Genomic DNA, 20,644 nt, shown 5'->3' on the forward strand with positions numbered 1-20,644 from the left:
TGCTGGCCCCATCAGACCAGGACCATCAGCATGCACTGGGGCGGTTTGCAGCCGAGTGTGAAGCGGCTGGGATGAGAATCAACACCTCCAAATCCGAGGCCATGGTCCTCAGTCGGAAAAGGTTGGTTTGCCCACTTCAGGTTGGTGGAGAGTTCCTGCCTCAAGTGGAGGAGTTTAAGTATCTTGGGGTCTTGTTCATGAGTGAGGTAAGGATGGAACGGGAGATTGACAGATGGATCGGTGCAGCTTCTGCAGTAATGCGGTCAATGTACCGGTCTGTCGTGGTGAAGAAAGAGCTGAGCCGCAAGGCGAAGCTCTCGATTTACCGGTCAATCTACGTTCCTAATCTCACCTATGGTCATGAGCTGTGGGTCATGACCGAAAGGACAAGATCCCGGATACAGGTGGCCGAAATGAGCTTTCTCCGCAGGGTGGCTGGGCGATCCCTTAGAGATAGGGTGAGAAGCTCGGTCACTCGGGAGGAGCTCAGAGTAGAGCCGCTGCTCCTCCACATCAAGAGGGGCCAGCTGAGGTGGCTCGGGCATCTTTTCTGGTTTAGACACTAGTGAATTTACCTATTGTGCCCATTTGATAAAAGGTTCTGTTTGGTAATCTATTTTTGTTTTTTTCTTACCAAAAATATTTGAAAGTTACTAACGACCGTACTGTCTGCAGTAGTTTTCTTTGTTTAAATTCTCACTGCAGTTCAGATAATAAAGTAAAAATGAAAAAAACTAAATATGACTATGTCTTTATTACATGGTTGCCTAAAATAAAATAGTGTTTTGTTTGAGTCTCAAAGAGGGATTTTCGTATTAAACAAATACAAATTAAAAGTAGGCCATTGTGTCCTTTCAACCCCGTTACAGTATTCAACCCCATCACAGCATTCTCAACCCTGTCACATTAATATTTTTGGAAAATAAAATAAGGAAGACAATTAAAAATTAAAGCATTTCTTGCTGATTACCACCTGACATGTTAAGGGCTAACACAGTAAAATTGTGGTTTTAGTGAAACATCTAAATTAAATTTTTTCTTACTAAAATAAAGAGACCACGGACAAACAATTTGGATATTTGTAACTTCCATCACATACAAATGTGAAAATTAGCATAAATGTTACATTTGAAGTCACTGAATTGGTATGAGGGACACATGAGCAGTAGGTAGATGTTAGTTTTATAACAAGTTTTGTGTAAAATCCTGTTTAAACTAATTCAATTTTGTCCGTTACGGGGTTGAGAATAAAAGGTGTACAAATCTGAAAAAAACTGAAAATAATAAAAAGTCTTTAATGCCTGAGATGGGAAAATATGATTTTATGAAGGTTTGATATGTGCCTAATAATGTGGGGTATTTAGAAATGTAATCATATGTAGTTCAAAAATTAAAAAAGTCCAAGTTGAAATATTACCGAATCCCAGGAATGACCCATATGACGACTTGGGATGAGAACGGGCTGTTACTGTATATGAAGCATGCAGGTTTTTTTCATATGGGCAATGATAATATTATTAATCTTCCTCCTTTCATAATTTATACATGTTTAGTAGACTAAACATTTTAACTCAAACATTTGCGATTTGCATGTCGATTGCAATGCTCAAATCTGAACGAGAATGATAGCATCCTAACCATCTAAAACTAGCATGTTAGTGTTTACTAGCTACCAGATTGATAATTCGCTCATCTACTAACGTTAGCTGATTCATGAAGATAAATGGAGGACCAGATAGTTTCCATAACGTAGCCAGGCAGACAACAGATTAGAAAAACTAAAGATAGTATGCAAGCAATTTACTTACTAGCTCAACAGCATGACGGCCAAGTCAGCATCGGTCTGACGATAAGCTCACGCCAGCGAGCAAACGCTCGACCAATATTGATCCTCGTCCTGCCTTTCAGTTTATCACTCTCCCTTTTCCTCTTCCGACTCTACTCCGACAAAACCTTGGACTTCTTACGTTTCGCTGCAGCTTCAGCCATGACGAAAACAGACGCACGAAAACAAACGCGTTGGTTGGCCTGTCACGGCCGAATTTGAGGAAGTGGTGGGCGAAGTGACGTATGCCGTAAAGCAGTCGAATTTTGTAGTTCTTTTTGAGCGCTGGTTACTACCCGCACCCCGAAGTTACATAGTGCCAGTAAAAGCGATACAGACCCCGTCAGGCTCTGGCAGACGTCTCATTCAACCTATTGTAAGTCGATGTACCATCACAAGGGTCTTGGAAATATATTATGAAGGTTGAAAAACTACATTTTGTTACTTTAAGCATCGTGAGCTGTGGAAACGCGTCAAAGCATTCTCAGGTATAATTATGCAGCATTAATGCACGAATGATTTTGAATGAATATTTTCATCATGTCGATATACAATGGTCACATAATATTAAAACTAATCTTGCTATTGATTGTTAGACCCGACCCTATAGAACAAATGTCCGGCTAATATCGAACCTGAAACGAACTTTAACGCGCTCAACCAGCTGGAGTGCATTTCACGAATTAGTAATCGCTGGCATTCAGCGGGGAGGGAGGGAAGTCTGCGTGAACCCGCGTAGATGCACTTTGTGCAGTTAAGACTGTAAAGTGTTTGATAACTTTATTAAATTTCTGTGTATTTCCTCCTACCTGTCAGTGCCCCTTAGATGTCATGTGCCCCTGGGCAGGTGACCAGTTGCCCTAATGGTTAATCCGGCCCTCACCTGCCATGTTAGTGAGCTCGCGCTCGCGCTGTCGTTTGGACTTTGAGCCGAGCGTAAATGGTCCGTGTGGCTCGCGGTTCAAATGAGTTTCGTTCCGCTTTTGGCGCATAAATATTATCGAACATTTATCGACCTCTTGATATCGTTTTATCGAGAAAAATTATATCGCGATAATTATCGTTATCGTTTTATCGCCCAGCCCTAGTCTGAAAGTGCTTTTAGTCAGGAATGAGGCCAATATATTTTGTTCAGCATGATTATTTAATATAGCAAAAATAAGGCACAAGGTTAGAAAAAATAAGACACAACAGGTTTATAAAGAGATACACAATGTATATGTGCAGCTGTAGGCCTATTTCTGTACAAACATCCGCAGAATTGAACAATGATGGAGCAGTCAAAGATATTTAAGAAGAATGTAAAAGTATCCTTTAAAGGGATACTTTAACCAAAAATAAAAAATTATGTCAGCATTTATTCATGTTGTCTATTTTTTCCCTCAAAACATATTTCTTCTGCTCAAGAAAGTCATGCAAAGTTCATACCTCCCACAGGACTACTAAGGATTACTATACAGGTTGATAATTAATGTGAATAATGCATAATGTATAATTAATTCTAAAGTGAAGGTCATGGTAAGCCACAAGTAATGACTCCAGTATTACCAATACTAACTAGATGTACCGCATGGCGGTACAATATATGACCGCCGCTCAGGCCTGCACTGGCTTTCCACAAAAATAAATTACGTGGAGCAATTTGGCTGTATTGCGTGTGTCACCGGTGCAGGCCGGGGCGGACTCGGATGACCAGCCGCCCCTGACTCCAGACACCACAGGCACGCAACAGACGGACAAAGGAGGAGGCAAGTAATTTAGTTCACAAGTAACAATCTTTATTGAATAATATTCAACTTGAGGAAAGAATAAGCAACTCTTATCTTCGAAGGCTATTCGACCGGAGTAGCCGCTGGATCGATTATTCACTGTCTTCGAGACCCAATGGTGTAATAGTGGCTGGGAAGGCTTACTCCACAGCGTTGCTGCACATCTGCAGGATTCAGACGGTAAGTAACAGGCAATGTTTCTTCGCCCAGCAGCAGATTCTCTTATCAGGACATGCAAGGGAAATCGTAACTTTAAAACTCACTTCACAGCGTTGCTGTACATCTGCAGGTCTCAGACGGTAAGTGACAAGTAAGGTTTCTTCACCCAACAGCAGATTATCTTATCAGGACATGAAAAGGGAAATTGTGACTTTAAAACTTACTTCACAGCGTTGCTGCACATCTGCAGGACTCAGACGGTAGGTAACAGGTAAGGTTTCTTCTCTTAACAGCAGCTTCTCTTATCAGGACGTGAGAGGGGAATTGTGACTTTAAAACTCACTTCACAGCGTTGCTGCACATCTGCAGGACTCAGACGGTAGGTAACAGGTAAGGTTTCTTCTCTTAACATCACACACTTTTATCAGACATTAGCGAGAGACTCAATAGGCAGCTTTACCAGCGATGTTGTACATCTTCAGAGCTCGGTCAGTAAGTATAACGATTCAGACTTTTCCACAGCCATACGGTTCTTCACGAGACTTGTACTTTCAGAGAGAGGGAGAGGATTAACAGGAGCCTTCAATGAGGAATTACTTCACGACAATATTCAGTGGAAGAGAGGACAATACAAAGCATTACTTCACCAGTTCAGTTGTATCGTTCTGGGATTTAGATGGAGACCAGTAGATCATCTCACAAGAATGAAAGCAGGCGTTGGAAGACTCTTCTCAGCATAGCACACAGCACTCGTGTTCACTACAAATCCACAGCATTAATTCGACGTGCATCAGGTAAGGCAAACAACTGCAAATCACTCACACAGTAGGGCTGATCAGAAGCCTCGCTTCATCCATGCATTTCAACGGGAATATTCAACTCTCAATTCCTCTCCAATGTATCTGAAACAGATGTCCTCCTCAACAGTAAATTTCACATTCACAGTCTTTTCTTCAAGCTTTACATTTGATTCAATGATGAAATTAATTCACTTATCTTTCTTCCTTCCTCTTCCAGCGCAGATCCAAGCAGCAGTTCAATCCAGTAGTATTCCACAAACAGTTCTAAACGACAGACTCCAATGGCAGTTCTTCACTTACACAAATTTCCAGGATCACAGCATCAATTGTAAGCACTCAAACAGGAGATCTTCTACCCCAAAACACAACGACAGAGACCCAGCTAAACAACTGAACACCGATTGACTTTTACCTGTTCCAACCTCGACCTCAACTCGACTTCGAATGGCTCTTTTATCCTCCTCTTGTGAAGCGGAAAGCCTGTGTAAACACCGCTCCTCTCTCCCTCACACCTGTCGTGCATCGGCGGTAATTAGTTTGGACAATATCTCCGCTACACCCGGAACCGGAGGGAGGCGTTACACCAAAATAATTCCCCTCGGGGAACATGGAAAGAAAAAAAGAAGGTTCCGCTTTTCCCAGCATTTTGTCACCCGTGACACGTGTTTATGTATATACCTAAAAAAAGTAGTAGTATGTGCATGTCTGTCTGTGTGTGTGTGTGTGTGTATGTGTATGTGTGTGTGTGTGTGTGTGTGTTTGTGTATGTGTGTGTCTGTGCGTGTATGTATGCGTGCGTACATGTGTGCGCGTGTGTGTTTGTGTGTGTGTGTCTGTGCATGTGGATTTGTATGTGTGTGTATGGGTGTGTGTCTGTGCGTGTGGATGTCAGTGTGTGTGCATGCTTGCGTTTGTTTGTATTCCTGCATGTGTGTGTGTGCAACATGACATCGGGTTGCCAACTTCAGAAAAGGAAAATGAGGGACAATCGTGGTTATTTATAGGAAAATGAGGGACACTCAAAATATTTGTACTGTATCACACAGTGTACGTCATTTCAGTGTCTGCAGTTAAAGGACAAGTTCGGTATTTTACACTTAAAGCCCTGTTTACAGATCGTTTCTGATGAAATAGAACGGTTGAGATAAAAATGTGGACACATGCTGCTGTCCCGAGAATTTTAGGTTTATTTCGCTTCCCCCCCCCACCTACACAATGGCAGCCTATGGGCACTGGAACAATCCTTCATAAAACGCATTAAACTTTCGTTTACAAAGACGTGAAACTCACCGAGTGCTCAGGGGTGTTCAATGATATGCTCACAAAAAAATCGCTGAAAAAGATGCTTTCCAACAGGTGTTTTACCATTCGTTGTAAAACTGTGGACCTATTTTTCCAAACGTCTCACACCCGTAGATTCTTCCGTTGAGAGCTTGAATAATAAACACTCCAGCCCAGTTGGTGGCGATAATGCACCTTTGCCAATTACAAGCAAACCACTGGCATTTCATTGAATACACAGAAGAAGCAGAAGAAGAAGCGGCGGAGTAATACCGTACCGCACACAGCCCATCCAATTCAAGTCAATGGAGGAGACAAAAACTACGATAAAACCTGTTGGAAAGCATCTTTTGCAGCGATTTTTGTGTGAGCATATCAGTGAACACCCCTGACCACTCGGTGAGTTTCACGTCTTTGTAATCGAAAGTTTAATGCGTTTTAGGAAGGATTGTTCCAGTGCCCATAGGCTGCCATAGGTGGGGGGGAGAAGCGAAATAAACCTAAAATTCTCGGGACAGCAGCATGTGTCCACATTTTTATCTCAACCGTTCTATTTCATCAGAAACGATCTGTAAACAGGGCTTTAAGTGTAAAATACCGAACTTGTCCTTTAAGTTTGTGTTTAAAAGGTTATCAGACATAAACACATTTGTATTGCTTAACCTATTTATGTATTTAATTCTAAAAATAATTTTAATGTCATACATGAAAAAAGTCACATTACAAACAAACCATAGTTCAAAATAACAGCATTTATCTAAAATAGAAAGCTTTTTTAACATTATACACTAGGCTTACAGTTCAAAAGTTTGGGGTTAGTAAGATTATTTTTTGGGGAAAAAAAAAATAAAGTAATTGCCTACTTTTATTCAGCAAGGATGCATTACATTAATCAAAAGTGACAGTTAAGATAATGTTACAAAAGCTTTCTATGTACTTTCTAAAAGCTTTAAAACATTAATAATAATCAGAAATGTTTTTTGAGCATATTATTCCCTCAGGTAGATTACATGTTTTCTTGCGTGGCTGGATGTTAGACTCATGAACAACAATCACGTTGTTTGCATTCGCCAAAATTGATTAGCCGAAATCAAAACGTGGACAGTGAAAGGAAATTACCGTTAGCGCGAGACGAGTCCGGCTTGAAGCGGAAGCGACCAGACGGCAGAGGATGTTCGCAAATCAAACAATGATTTGTCTCAAAACAGTGATTAAAAAAAGCTGTGATTGGATGATGACAGGTGTCGGTGATCATTCTCAAGTGTCGTGGTCAGCACTGCTGCTGTTGCTGTTGTATCAGTCAGTAGCCGCGTTTCCATTACCCTTCAAATTGCGCAAATTGAAATTGCGAATTGAAAATACGCTTAATGGAAACACGTCAATTTCGCAAAAACTCCCATTTATCGCAAAAAAGTTTTTACGCTCTCATGAGGTGGTTTTTCAGGCAATTCGAAAAAGGAATATTTCGCAAAACTGCAATGGAAACAGTTTTTGCGCATTTACAGTCACCTGACTTAGAAGACGCAGTCTGTTTGAAGTCCATGTATAGCTACGCAAATAATAATAATTTTATATTATTTTATTATAACATGTAATAGGCTATATTTAGAAGACGCTTTTATGCAAAAAAGGAACAAAGCTGAGCGCGGAGCGCGCACTGCATCGGAGGCGCGGCTGCGAACACTTGCATTTTCCTATCAACAGTGGAAACAACTTAAAATACTCTATCATTTCTGGTCAGACAGAAAATAATAATACATTATTCTCAACCACTTTTATTTGTGTAAACTCACAATAACAAGAAAACGCTGTGCTTTTGTAAAATAAAAGAAACAATCAGACGCACTTTCATGATCTCCGTAAACTGGAGCGCGAGAACTGAAACAAAATATATGCAGGCTAAAGCTTGAAATGTCCACTTTAAAACGAACAAATTCGAATCGAAAGCTAATACCTTCTGATTATGTAGGCTAATCCGTATGAAAGTTGCATTTCTCTCTAAAAGCGCATCTGCTTAACAGCGGGGAGATGTGATTTTAGCCGACACTTAGAAAACAATAGTTTATTAATTATATTAATGGCTCTTCTCATTCAGCACTGCGGGAAAGACATCAATTCCAGTTTCTAATTTGGCCTTAGAAAACCAGTAAAATCGACATGTTTTCCATATTAATTTGTGAATATTTTAAATGTTTAATAAAGGGGCAAAAAGTTATAAACAAAGCACAGCAGTTGGTATAGCCAGTTCAAATTAAAATTTTGGTGTTCAACTTTGCGTTTTAAAAAGACAACAACCGTTCATTTTTCGTTTTTCAATTAGGGGTTAAAAAAGGAAAAATAAAAGTAGCCTACATGGATCGTTTGGACAGAATACGAGACATAATTCTTTATTAAATTCATAAAAGAAACAATAATTAGCCTATAGGAATACTGGATTCTAAATATCAAAGAAATGCCACAATCGGAGCAGAAATGAGGGCGAAACACCCAGAAGAAACTCCTTCGTTCGGGGGTCTTTCCCTGCCATTAATGCTTGGATAACACGCCACGTCTCCTTCCATAATAATAATAATGTCTAATGCGGTGGCTGTGATATTATAACCAACGTCCGTTGCCGTGATTTTTGGAATGACTTCTCGCGAGAGAAAAAAAGACGTTTTAGTCGCATAACATCGGTTAATGGAAACGCCGTCATTTCGCAATAGTTTTTTATCGATATTTAGATAATAGCGCAAAACATTTGCGCAAATCTGTAATGGAAACGCGGCTAGTGGTTTATCAGCTTGTCAAAAAACGGGACACGGGAGGTCACGCACGGGACAAATAAATTAGGCCCAAAATACGGGACGTCCCGCCTAATTCGGGACAGTTGGCAACCTTAGTGACAGTATCATCCTAAACCAGCAACCCTTCGCTCAACACCACCATCTACAGGCCGATGAGTGTACAGTCACTAAATGTGCACATAAATGAATTTATTTTATACCCCCCCATGGATGAAATTCTACGAAACTTAGCATACCCCCAGAGGATGTCAAGTTAATCATACACATGAAATATGGTGCAGTTCTGAACATCTCAACTGAAGATAGGGGCGATTAAAGCAGAATAATATTGCATTTTCATTTTTTATGGGAGGGGCGCTAATCACAAATGAGTGATTATGGGCTAGGTTGATGTGGGCCCTTAAGACCAACATACTATAAAAATTTCTTCATCCTCGGTGCCACGGTTCAGGTAGTTATTTAGGAAAAACTGCATTTTTTGGGTTTGGGGGGGCCCAGCGCGGCCCCCGGGGACCAAACGAAATTTTTCCGTAAAAGTCCAGTGGGGTCCAAAGTCCAAATTTCATGTTCCCCGGTGTTTCGGTGTCCCTGGTATCGTTGCCGAAAAATTCAGTAGATGACGAAAAAAAAAAAAAAAACTTTGACAAACCCTATATGACCGCTTTCGCTAGCTACGCTAGCGGCGGTCATAATAATTGCATTAGGCTACTCATTTGTTCCTGTGTTGTTATTCATTAATGATGGAAGAGTATTCTAAAGTGTTACCAAAATGTTTTATTTTAGTGTTTGAATGATCTCAACCTAGAAGATTCAAGTCACTAAATAGATCAATTCTGTGATCTAAAGTGTCTTTAAAGTCACCATGAAATCTTACTTTTTTACGGAATATTGCAGTTTATTATAAACGATTTATCCATGCACATAATTTTTTAATGTGCCTTGTAATATTTCATCAAAATATCTTCCCCTCCCGACATCTCTTTCCTTCTCTGATGATGCGTTTACTGGCATTAGGGCGGAGCAACCAGTCACTCACATGAGATCCACCAATAGCAAACCACAACCATACTACTCGTTCAAGAAGCCGTTTCACTCAGATATACGTCACAATAGTAAAGAAAAAACTATCACAACTTCTGTAGATTTTAAAGACAAAATTCAAATCAAAAAGGAATTTTGTGGCTTTTAATCCATTTCAACCCTAAACATCTGGTTTCCATAAGAAATATGTCAACACTCATCAAACCTTTTCATTGAGTCTTTATTGTAATTAGCATGAGCAATGAAGGTTTTTGTTTCACACTAAAAGTGTTTTTTATTAATAATTCTGATTACATTTCTTACAGGACATTCACAAAATTTTCCAGACTTAACAAACTGAAGATCCCCAAAGCTTCTCAACATGATTAACACTAAAAACAACACTTTGAATCACACAAGGCACACACTAATGAAATAATAAAAATAATTTTACATTTATACATAGCACTTTTTCTCGGCAGTCGGCACTCAAATCGCTTTACATAGAAGGGGGGAATCTCCTCAACCACCACCAATGTAAGGTAAAATGTAAGTGTTAAAATTAATAATAAAAAAAGGGTTAAAATAATAATTGTAAGTGTAATTGAAAGCTTTGGTTTTATTTGCTGCAATTTACATCTAAAGTCAGAATGAATACACAAAGATATGAGGGAATTGCCCTTCAATAAACTCAATTTAAATCTAAAAACTAAAAATAAATCTCATTCTTAATGTATTTATTGTGGTGAAGATACATATTTGATTGTAGCTTTGTATTGTTGTCTCTCATTAGAACGGTTGTCATATCGATAGTTTTGACGTACCGTATTTGTGCGATTCAAAGCTGATTACAGTGAAGCTTAAACATGATCTCTTACAACAAGTAAAACATTAAGATGAAGTCAATGTAAAATCAGTATAAAACATAAATGTAAAGTTAAAAGAATATATCAAATGCATATAAAGAATTTATGGAAATATGAATACACAAGCATATATGAGCAATTAAAGAAAATAATAGTCAGTAAAGAAAATAATGTAACTGTACTATAACTGTATTTTCAGCCTCAAATGAATGAATCATTTTCACTGATCCTCTCTCTTGATACGTCAATCCCACAATCACCTGCTGTGGGTTACTTGACTTTAAAATAAGAGACACCTCTGCTGTTGAACATTCAATCATCTCAACAAATGATATGAAAAGTAAAACCTATAATGACACTGAAAAAACTCATATCTGGTTTATCTAATTTATCATCTTCAGCTCTGAAGAACCCTTCTGCGTTCTCTTGTGCTTTATTTCCAGTAAATCTTTATGCTGAATTTGCAGAATCACATTAAGAGACGTTATTTAAAAAGTTATTAAAAAACAAAAATCTTCAATCTAGAATACATAATAATATAAAAGAAGAAGAACAAATCGATAATGGGATTGACAAATCTCTGTCAGATATTTTTCCTGATGGATTGGTGGGTTTTCAATCAGGAGACAAGGCTCAGGTGTCCCTTTATTTGGTGTCCATTTCCTCGACTTCAGTCTGCAGTTCTTCCTCGACTTCAGTCTGCTGTTCTTCCTTAACGGGCATGTTTGCTCCGCATGTATCCTCAATTTCCCCAAGGTCAAAATTTTCTTGTATATGTTTAAATTTTTCATTTTTTAGTAATTTTATGATGTCACTTTTTGTCTTGACCTGTGTGATGATGCTTTCCATGATGGGCTGCATGGGATACGAAAACTCTATAACACTTCTAGTTCTTTCACCTTCTTTGTAATCAAAGCCACCAGAGTGCATGCCAATCAGATTGCCGTGTGCATCAAACACCGGGGACCCAGAAGATCCATGGAAGAAACAAGAGTTATAAGTTATCTGGTTCTTGTATAGATTTGGCCAACATTGCCATGATACATATGGACAGGAAACATTCTCAGATCTGTGTTTGTTTATACTCTTAAGTTGATTCTCTTCTCCAATGATGAAGCAGATATCCATCTTTTTAACCCCACAATCCGGGTGTCCTACAATGTAGATCCCACCACTATTAGGAGAGGGGCCATGCTTATAACAAGTGAGCAATTCAGTGCAGTTATTAGGTGCAGCTTCCAATTCAAGAAGAGCATAATCATGGAACATGAGCTTCTCATCTTTTTCATATCTGTAAGCAATAAGGTCACTCTTTGCATGGATATTTATTGTCTTAGATCTGACAACTTCATAATTGAACACAGCTGTCAGAGTCTGTGAAAGCGTATGTGTGTGAGGATTAACAAAGTCCTTAACAACATGAGCATTAGTGAGGATGAATCTGTTAAAGAGTAAGAAGCCGGTTCCTCTGGAAGAATCATCAACTTTTATCACACACACAGAGTCAGACAGCTCCATGACTCGCCTCACTTTGGTCACCACAGTGAAACACTCATCAACACCTTTATCATATTCTTTTTGGAAGAACTCTTGAACTTTGGGGTTCTTTCGCTGTGTTAGCTGATTCAATACATCTATACAGTCTGCAGAATGTTCTGAATGTCAGTAAAGAATGAATTTCCAGAATCACCAGAAGAATTTCCAGAAGTATTCTGAGTTGCATTTCCTTCAGTTGAAGGATCTGTGCCGTTAGTCTTTTCCTCTTGAACAGACTCACCATCATTCTTGTCACTACGTACAGGTGCTTGTGGCTTTTTACATTTAACATTTAACTTTAACTCAAATTTCTTGCCGTCACACGGATCTACACGCAATGTTATTGGATGGTTGATTTTTTCATCATCAAGGAATTTACAGACCTTGTCAAAAATGTCATCACTAAATCTGCCATCATCCCGAAGAGCTTTTTCAAAAGTGTCTCCTTTGTGTGCAAATACACAAACAAAGTCAATGTTGTTATCCGAAAAAATACTGCTCTTCATTATTTTTTTCTTTGTCTTTCCTCTCGTTCTGATGTAAAAGGTGACTAGGCTTTTAGGGTCGGTATCTGTAGTTGTTTCCTGGTGTGTAGATGCACTATTTTCATCTTTGTAGAAGTTTATTTGTAAGGTCTCATCCTCTTCAATAAGACAGCATGGGAAATCTGTCTTCACAGCTGCTTCATGGTTTTGTGCTTTGAATCTTCGGATGATTATTTCTTTCCCCTTCTTATCTTCATTTTTAAATTCCACATTCTCATTAAGTGCTCCAAATACAGTTTTGGATGTATCACATACAACTTTATTTTTCACTCCATTTCTGATACAGAACTTGAAAGTGTGGGTTTTTCCTTCTGCATTCTGTTAAATTCAGAAAAATTATGTACAAATAATTTTAGTATTTACTAACCCTTGTCAAACTATTTATATATACAGAAATCATCAGAAGTAAACTCACAACTCCTTTCTGAGAATTTAATTTATGTAGTAGATTATGTAGTTTATATAGTTTATGTACATTTATGTAGTAGTCAATAAGGTTTATTTTGGTCAAATGTTATAAGTAAAGAAGTCCCACTCACATTTGATAAATAATTTTAAAGGGGTCATGAAAAACATTTTCGGACTTTTATATTTCTGGAGGTTAGCTCCTTGCGTTGTTCTGAAACGCACGTAAATGTCCACTGATATGATTGGCCCTCCTTTACAGAATATCATGTGTGTTTTGAGTCAGATTAAAATGAACCAAAGTTCTCTCTCATCAAGACCACATCAGCAAAGATCAACTGGTTGTTAATATATACCTAAGTAAAATAAATAAATAGCCAAAGCTATAACACTTCTGTTTTCTTTGTAACAAAACAGACTGTTGAAAAACAAACAAAACTAAACTAAATTAACAAGTAAAAAATTTTTTTATATATATTTGGTTGGGATGAGTCACTGAGTATATTTGATTAATATCGAATAGGTTGTGCAATTATTGTCTAAAAAAATCTCCATGTTTTCGGTGCTTATGCGGTGGTGTCGCGTTTATTAATAAACAAGTGTTTTCTGTGTCGGCTGCAAAGATGAAGTTGACAATGCTGACTCGTGATCTTCACAGTAGTGAACGCACCAGAGAGAAATGCACATTTTATACGGACTACATAGTTTTGTTTCGTTTTGAATTGTTTCAAGCTTTCTGTAGACAATATATATATTTCTCAGGTCTGTGAGGCAAGTATGCTGAGTTTCGAATCATTTATGAGACGAGCTCCAGTTCACGCGCCGGCGCCTCCGTGTCATGATTATCTATTGTCTGCTAGATTTACTTCTTATTAAATCCAGGTAATTGTTTGATGAAACATTGATTAGAATTAACATACAATTAATACAAAACGAAATTCACTTTAAAGAAAGGCTTTGTGCTTTCTGTTTGAGGTCTCTGTGAAAGTTTTGCCAAAAGACTCTGTGAAAGTCTTTTGCCGCTTTCAGAGCAGTCACATCCGTAACCGGGAACTGATACGTCCGTAACATTGTTTTTTCCTCATAAATGTGAACACGAAAAATAAAATAAAATAAATATATTATGTTCTGTGGAGAGCCAACCCTTCTTCATCCAGTGGGTAGTATTACTTTTGGTTTGCACAGTGTAATTCACAGAATTACTACAAAATATTTTGCCACCTAAAAGATAAAGATTTTTTGTGCCACGTCCGTAACACGTGTGTATTTCCCTCATATTAAATATAAAATGCATATGTAGACTTATATTTTTCTAATGTCTGGACTCCTTTATTAAGGGATTATGATATATAAACAGAAGTTTCAATATATTGATATTAAATGCATTTTCTGAGAATTTATATTTCAAGTTTTTAATGCAAATGTCACGTCCAAATTGCTGGAATTGCCCAATTTTAAATAATTTATCCTCAACTAGTTTTGTGGTGTAGGTCTACGTATTTTATAATGTTAACTTCAAATAATACTAATAGTAATTTGAAGATGTGGTAGCATTAGATCTGGACGGGAAGGATAACTCTGGGAGTTGGAAGGGGTGTGTCGCGATTCTGCCTTCTTACACCGCGACACAGATTTGTGGCTCTGAGTATCGCGATTTCGGTTTTATATCACGTATCGTTACAGCCCTAGTTTGCGCTGATGCAAACTGTTAGTAAATCTAGCCCTATGAGTGTAAATAAATATAACATTTTGATCTACAATTTCATGACCCTTTTAATTCAGAATGGATTAATAAAGTGGGACAAATGAAACGTACCAGCTGCAGCGCATGATCACTTTTTGAGGGCTTCTCTTCCTTAATAACTCTTCCTGTTTCTGACGTGATTGCACCCATTCTTTCCTGCAAAATGGACAAAGAAAGTTTAAGACTTTTTAAGAAGTTTAAGTGTCATTGCCACTTCTAATAAAAATGTGAATTTAAGCATTATCTTCTTGTTATAATATAATACTTCCATTGTTACATTGTTTTGCTGTTGTACAAAAGACATTAAAGTGCTCTAATGTGGCTATTCTATTTGTTTTTGGCTTTGAGAATTTCAGAAAACTGTCATATTTCATATAAACTTTAATGCGTTTTGATTAATATACTAGTTATATTTTAGTAAGTAATTTGGTGATTTTATATGATATTGTTTTATATTAGTAGTGCAGTAGATAGTGAGAAAGTTACCTAAAGCGTTTTGATTCATAGGCTTAAAACACTATAAAACAAAAGACACAAAACATGACCTTACCTGAGCATTATGTGACGTCTCCCCAGATTTATCATCTCTGGCAGTCTGCTTTTTCTGAAAGAGACAAAAACATTTCTATTACAACTAAGCCTAAACCCAACGCAGTGTCTAAGCAGAGAGAATGAGAAGGACTCAGAAGGTCGATCTGCTTCAGTTTTTTGTTGGGTGGTTCTTTAGGCAATTGTTTTTGGCTGTTCCGTGTATCTTTGAATAGGACAAACGATGATGAGATGAGAAAGATTTTTAACTTGCTTTAATAATCTCACTGTTATTTTAACAATGTTATCTTAAAACTAGTAATAGTCAAATATTATTCTTAATATTAGTATTACCTTAAAACAGTCTTCTGTTATTCTATTGCTAGCATTAATTGTAATTTAATCATTTCTATAAACACATTTGCTCTTTATTTTTGTGCTTTGGTGAGTCATTTTGTGACAAAAACATTAGATATGATAAACATTTGTAAGCTTTATATAGGCTACTAATCGCAGAACACAGACGCACAACAGACAGACGCACAACTAGAACAAAATTCTAACGTCCTTGCGTTATTCAGCCAGAGGGTGGCGCTCTAATGATTATCTACAGACTGACAGGATAATCGAATGCCATCTTAGAAATGTTTATTGCATCCAAATTTTAGAAGGAAACAAAGTAACGAAAACAAAGTCATGTCTAGTCTCAGAACAAACACAACAGAAATATTAAAGCTATTCACATGAGTGTTTAAACTAAAGGATTTATACTTTCATTAATTTGATACGCAACTCCACATAGGAAGAACAGACATGCCAACTAGTTACAAACCTGATGCAGACACATAGCTGAAGGGGATTGATATCGTCATAAAATAACTACTTAGGTTCAACTACAAGAACCAAACAAAATAAAGTGAAACAAGTTCTGAACAAAAACTTAGCATGTCCATAAATCTAGAATACAATATAACAGAAATTTAGTGGAGGTTAGCATCAACTCTGATCAAACACTCCTGAACCACCAAACCAAGATGGATTATTTGTAAATTACAGTCAGGTGTGCTGGAGCAGGTTTGGCACTGAACTCTGTAGGGTGATCATACAGATGCAGGCCTGTCTGTCTGGATTAAATCACTGAATTTTGGAATATTCAAGGTAATCATTTTTAGAGGACTTTCTGTATTTGATTTGTGCAAAAGAAAGTGCACATTTCTGTCCTGCTCAGTGAAGATGCAATTGTACAAAGTCATATTCTCAGGTCAGTCTCTCAGTAGTAATATGTAGACTATGTAGTAATAGCATTTCCAAAATTTATTAAATACCCTTTAGCAGGGCCGGAGTGGGGCCACTTTTCAGCCCGGGAGTTTCAGGCCCAAGACCGGCCCACTTTTTCCATGGTGGAATTCCAAATTAGCACTTTTTTTTAATTGGATAAATGAAGCAACAGTTCAGCTCGTATATTGTGTAGTTTGTATTAATACCATGGGTTAACAAATGATGTAAAGGTTAAATAATAATTCACTTAGACTTTATAAGAAGCATAAGAAGCAATTGCAACTTTTTCACACAATTCTGACTTTATATTTCGCAATTCTGACTTTATAACACGCAATTGCGACTTTATTTCACGCAATTCTGACTTATATCTCACAATTCTGACTCTATATCTTGCAGTTCTGACTTTATAAGCAATTGCGACTTTATATCACGCAATTCTGACTTTATATCTCACAATTCTGACTCCATATCTTGCAGTTCTGACTTTATAAGCAATTGCGACTTTATTTCACGCAGTTCTGACTTTATATATTGCAATTCTGACTTTATAATAAGCAATCGCAACTTTATTTCACACAATTCTGACTTTATATCTCGCAATTCTGACTTTATAACACACAATTGCGACTTTATATCACGCAATTCTGACTCTATATCTCACAATTCTTTATAACACGCAATTGCGACTTTATTTCAGGCAATTCTGACTTTATATCTCACAATTCTGACTTTATAACATGCAATTGCGACTTTATTTAAGGCAATTCTGACTTTATATCACGCAATTGCGACTTTATTTCACGCAATTATGACTTTATATCTCGCAATTCTGATTTTTTTTTCTCATGTAAACTCGCAATTGTGAGATAAAAAGTCGCAATTATCTTTTAAAATGTTTTATTCTGTGGCGGAAACAAAGCTTCCATACCTCCTGGCCTCTTCCTCCCATCCATCCTCCCTGACGCGTACCGTTACGGCCGGCCCAGCTATCAGTAGGCGCAGGCGGTGCCGCGGTAGCCTCCCTGAGAAAACGTTTTGAAAAGACGGGCTATGGACCCAACCATTTCTATAGGAGGGGAGGGGAGAACTCCCTCACATGGTACAACCCATGCTGAGTTGTGCGCTGGGGTGTCAGAATGCGGAACGTTTGTAGCCTAATGTAACTGATGTGACATTGAAATGAGAAAAAAAAAAAAAAAAAAAAAATCCTCGACCGGCCCAAAAGTGAAGCGGCCCACCGGGAATACTCCCGATTCTCCCGATTACCCACTCCGGGCCTGCCCTTTAGCCTATTTTATGTTTTTGAATTCATGCAGATTAGTCTACTGAAATACTCTACTGATGGATTAATTTGAAATCTCAGGATTTTTTATTTGAGGTATTAAGGAAACAAAAAAATAACACAAATAAAAGAAAGAAAATAATTAAAACAGCTGCTATACAACTAGTGTCCTACCACGGCATGGTGTGATGATGTGTTTCCCTCCTCACTGTCAAGGTTATCCATCTAAAAACAGAACCATAAACAACAAAATCATGGTAATGATATCTTTGTAAGACTGCCGACTCGAACAGTGGCAATGTCCGTGGTGAGTATCGAACCTAAAACTAAAGTTGCCGTGTTTTAAGTCGGTTTGGTGTATCCCGGGAATCTCATGAACAGCAACGCGCTCACAATAGAGACTCGTCACGATTCGTTCACGATTAAACAAATGAAACGAATAATTCACAGCATCGGCTTTAATCAATTATCGAACAGGTGCGGGGTCAAGCAAGAGTAGCTATAAACAAGGCTTTAGATTATGCTCAATATCGCTGAATTTACTATCACAGCCAAACAGTTTTAACGTAGAAGACAAACTAGGATCCAATTTAAGAAGTCGTGATTTATTCCAAGGTTACATTGCTAATATTAATATCCTTTAAAAGGATACCTAGAAGTCCTACCTTGTCCGAGTAAAAATGGAATTTAGATGGTGTTGGTCAGAATCTAAACGTGACGACTTAACCTCAGAGTTTCTGTTCTCACCTCATTCGGTCCACGCTCGCTTTGATCTGACTGACTGCTCTTCAGTTCATACCCTCTAAAGGGAATTGAAAGTACTAGAATTTATGATGAAACAAAGGCTATTCATTTGCATAAAGTGGGAAGGAGAGATGCTGATGAGCTACACCTAAAAAGTCATAATAAGGGGTCTCTCTTCATATTTGACATTAGTGATTCAATGTAATGATTAGATAATCATTAGCCTACAATAAACAATAGGCTACTCGCAGAGTTTTTAAAGTTAAATAATACAATCTTAAATAATAAAAACTTAATAAAGGTTTTCCTTTTGAAGCTTTTATTTATTTTCATTATAAACGTTATATTATTATTATTATTATTATTATTATTATTATTATTATTTACTTTTAGACAGAGTAATTTTTAGGAGTCAAGAATGAGGCCAATATATTTGGGCCTGATTAAAATAAGTAATTTTGAATATTTAACTTTTTTCAAATATATAGCCTAATTTATATTTCTGTCCACATTTCTGTCCTACTCAGTGAAGATGCAATTGTACGAAGTCATATTCTCAGGTCAGTCTCTGTGTATATTTTTCCCCAAAAATTAATTAAATGCCCTTTATTGTGTTTTATAATTCGTTACGTTTATATAGCTCTTTTCTCGACACTCAAAGCGCTTTACATGAAAGGGAGTAATCTCCTCAACAACCACCAATGTGGAGCATCCTCCAGATGTGACGGCAGCACACACCAGTGTTATGGGGACCAAGGACCAGATGTGATTAATTAAGACTCTGAGTCAGAAGTGCAGTCAATTTAGTGATGTGATTGGTTGTTTTACATGTTGGTAGATGTTCTCTTGGGCGGTCCTTGGCCAATGAAAGCTGCGATGGAGTCCAGACCTTCTGCTGTCAATCTGAAGGTCTGGCTACGAGAGACTATCTAAACGCTAATGTAAACCTCAAACTTTCAATATGTCCTAAACTTACAGTTTTACTGGGAAATAGATCAACACAGGGCAGAAAACTTAAAGATAATGTTATTAATATTTTACACAAAATATTTTATATTAAATAATGTTGCTAAAATGATAAGCAAGATTATTTATAAAGATTCAATATTTTCTTATTTCTTCTTTACAGGACATTCATAACATTTTTCAGACCCAGCAAGCTGAAGATCCTAAAAACTTCCCAACATGATGAGTAATCAAAACAACACATGCATCACACAAGGTACACGCTAATAAGTGTAAGGGGAAAAAACATTAAAGCTGTATATGTTGCATTTAATGGTTTTAAAAAACATTAAAGCTGTATATGTTGCATTTAATGGTTTTAAAAAACATTAAAGCTGTATATGTTGCATTAAATGGTTTTACAGCTGGAACCAGCTTCCAGAGGAGATCAGACGTGCTCCTACAGTAGTCACTTTCAAATCCAGACTCAAAACACATCTGTTTAGCTATGCATTTAATGAATGAGCACTGTGCCAATGTTCGTCCGACTGTTTGTACTGTACTGTATTTTATTTTTTATTCTTCTTAACTGTTTTAATTATTCTTATTTCTTGTTATTATTTTAATTTATTTTATGTAAAGCACTTTGAATTGCCATTGTGTATGAAATGTGCTATATAAATAAACTTGCCTTGCCTTGCCTATTCATTGTAATTGACATCTACATTCAAGGTATGAAGAACAGCGATCTGAAGTTTTGCTGAATGAGTCCTCATTTTAACCCTCAAAGATGTTATTCTAAATGTATTAATTTTAGTGGAGATATATTTGATTGTGTATTGTTGTCTCTTATTACAGCAATTCTGTCAAATCAAATAATTTATTGTATTTGTGTGATTCAAAGAGGATTATTGTGAAAGCTTGAACATGATCTCTTACAACAAAGACAAAGATTCAGATTGTGCCACGGGGGTTTCTACCGCGACCATGTAGGCTAACTCTTATCTTGGTCATGAGCCACTTAATCTATATTACTCAACACCTTTAAAAAGTCTACCTTTATAGATTCAGGAGGAGTCAGGTAGGCATATAATATTCTCTTCTTTGATTATTTCAGGGTCTACTCTG

The 20,644-nt window shown here is 37.3% G+C and overlaps 1 protein-coding gene and 1 long non-coding RNA gene across 2 annotated transcripts in view; both read right to left on the reverse strand.

Annotated features, from left to right (window-relative positions):
• Positions 1-11,151: 11,151 nt before the first annotated feature.
• Positions 11,152-20,644, reverse strand: part of LOC307159158 (serine protease FAM111A-like) — a gene marked incomplete at both ends in the record, with an annotated part of 33,900 nt that continues 24,407 nt past the window's right edge. The window contains one exon of the mRNA XM_079872370.1: positions 11,152-11,974. Coding sequence (XP_079728496.1) covers positions 11,152-11,974 — 823 coding nt within the window. The remainder of the gene's footprint in view (positions 11,975-20,644) is intronic.
• LOC307159261 lies at positions 12,885-18,589 on the reverse strand. Its single transcript, XR_013821347.1, has 5 exons — positions 18,575-18,589; positions 18,002-18,052; positions 15,287-15,331; positions 14,809-14,892; positions 12,885-12,905 (listed from the first exon to the last, which is right to left on the reverse strand). It is a non-coding gene; the product is annotated as an uncharacterized lncRNA (long non-coding RNA).

The sequence above is a fragment of the Squalius cephalus genome, assembly GCF_949319135.1.
Source record: "Squalius cephalus genome assembly, chromosome: 5".
NCBI classification, from domain to species: Eukaryota; Metazoa; Chordata; class Actinopteri; order Cypriniformes; family Leuciscidae; genus Squalius; species Squalius cephalus.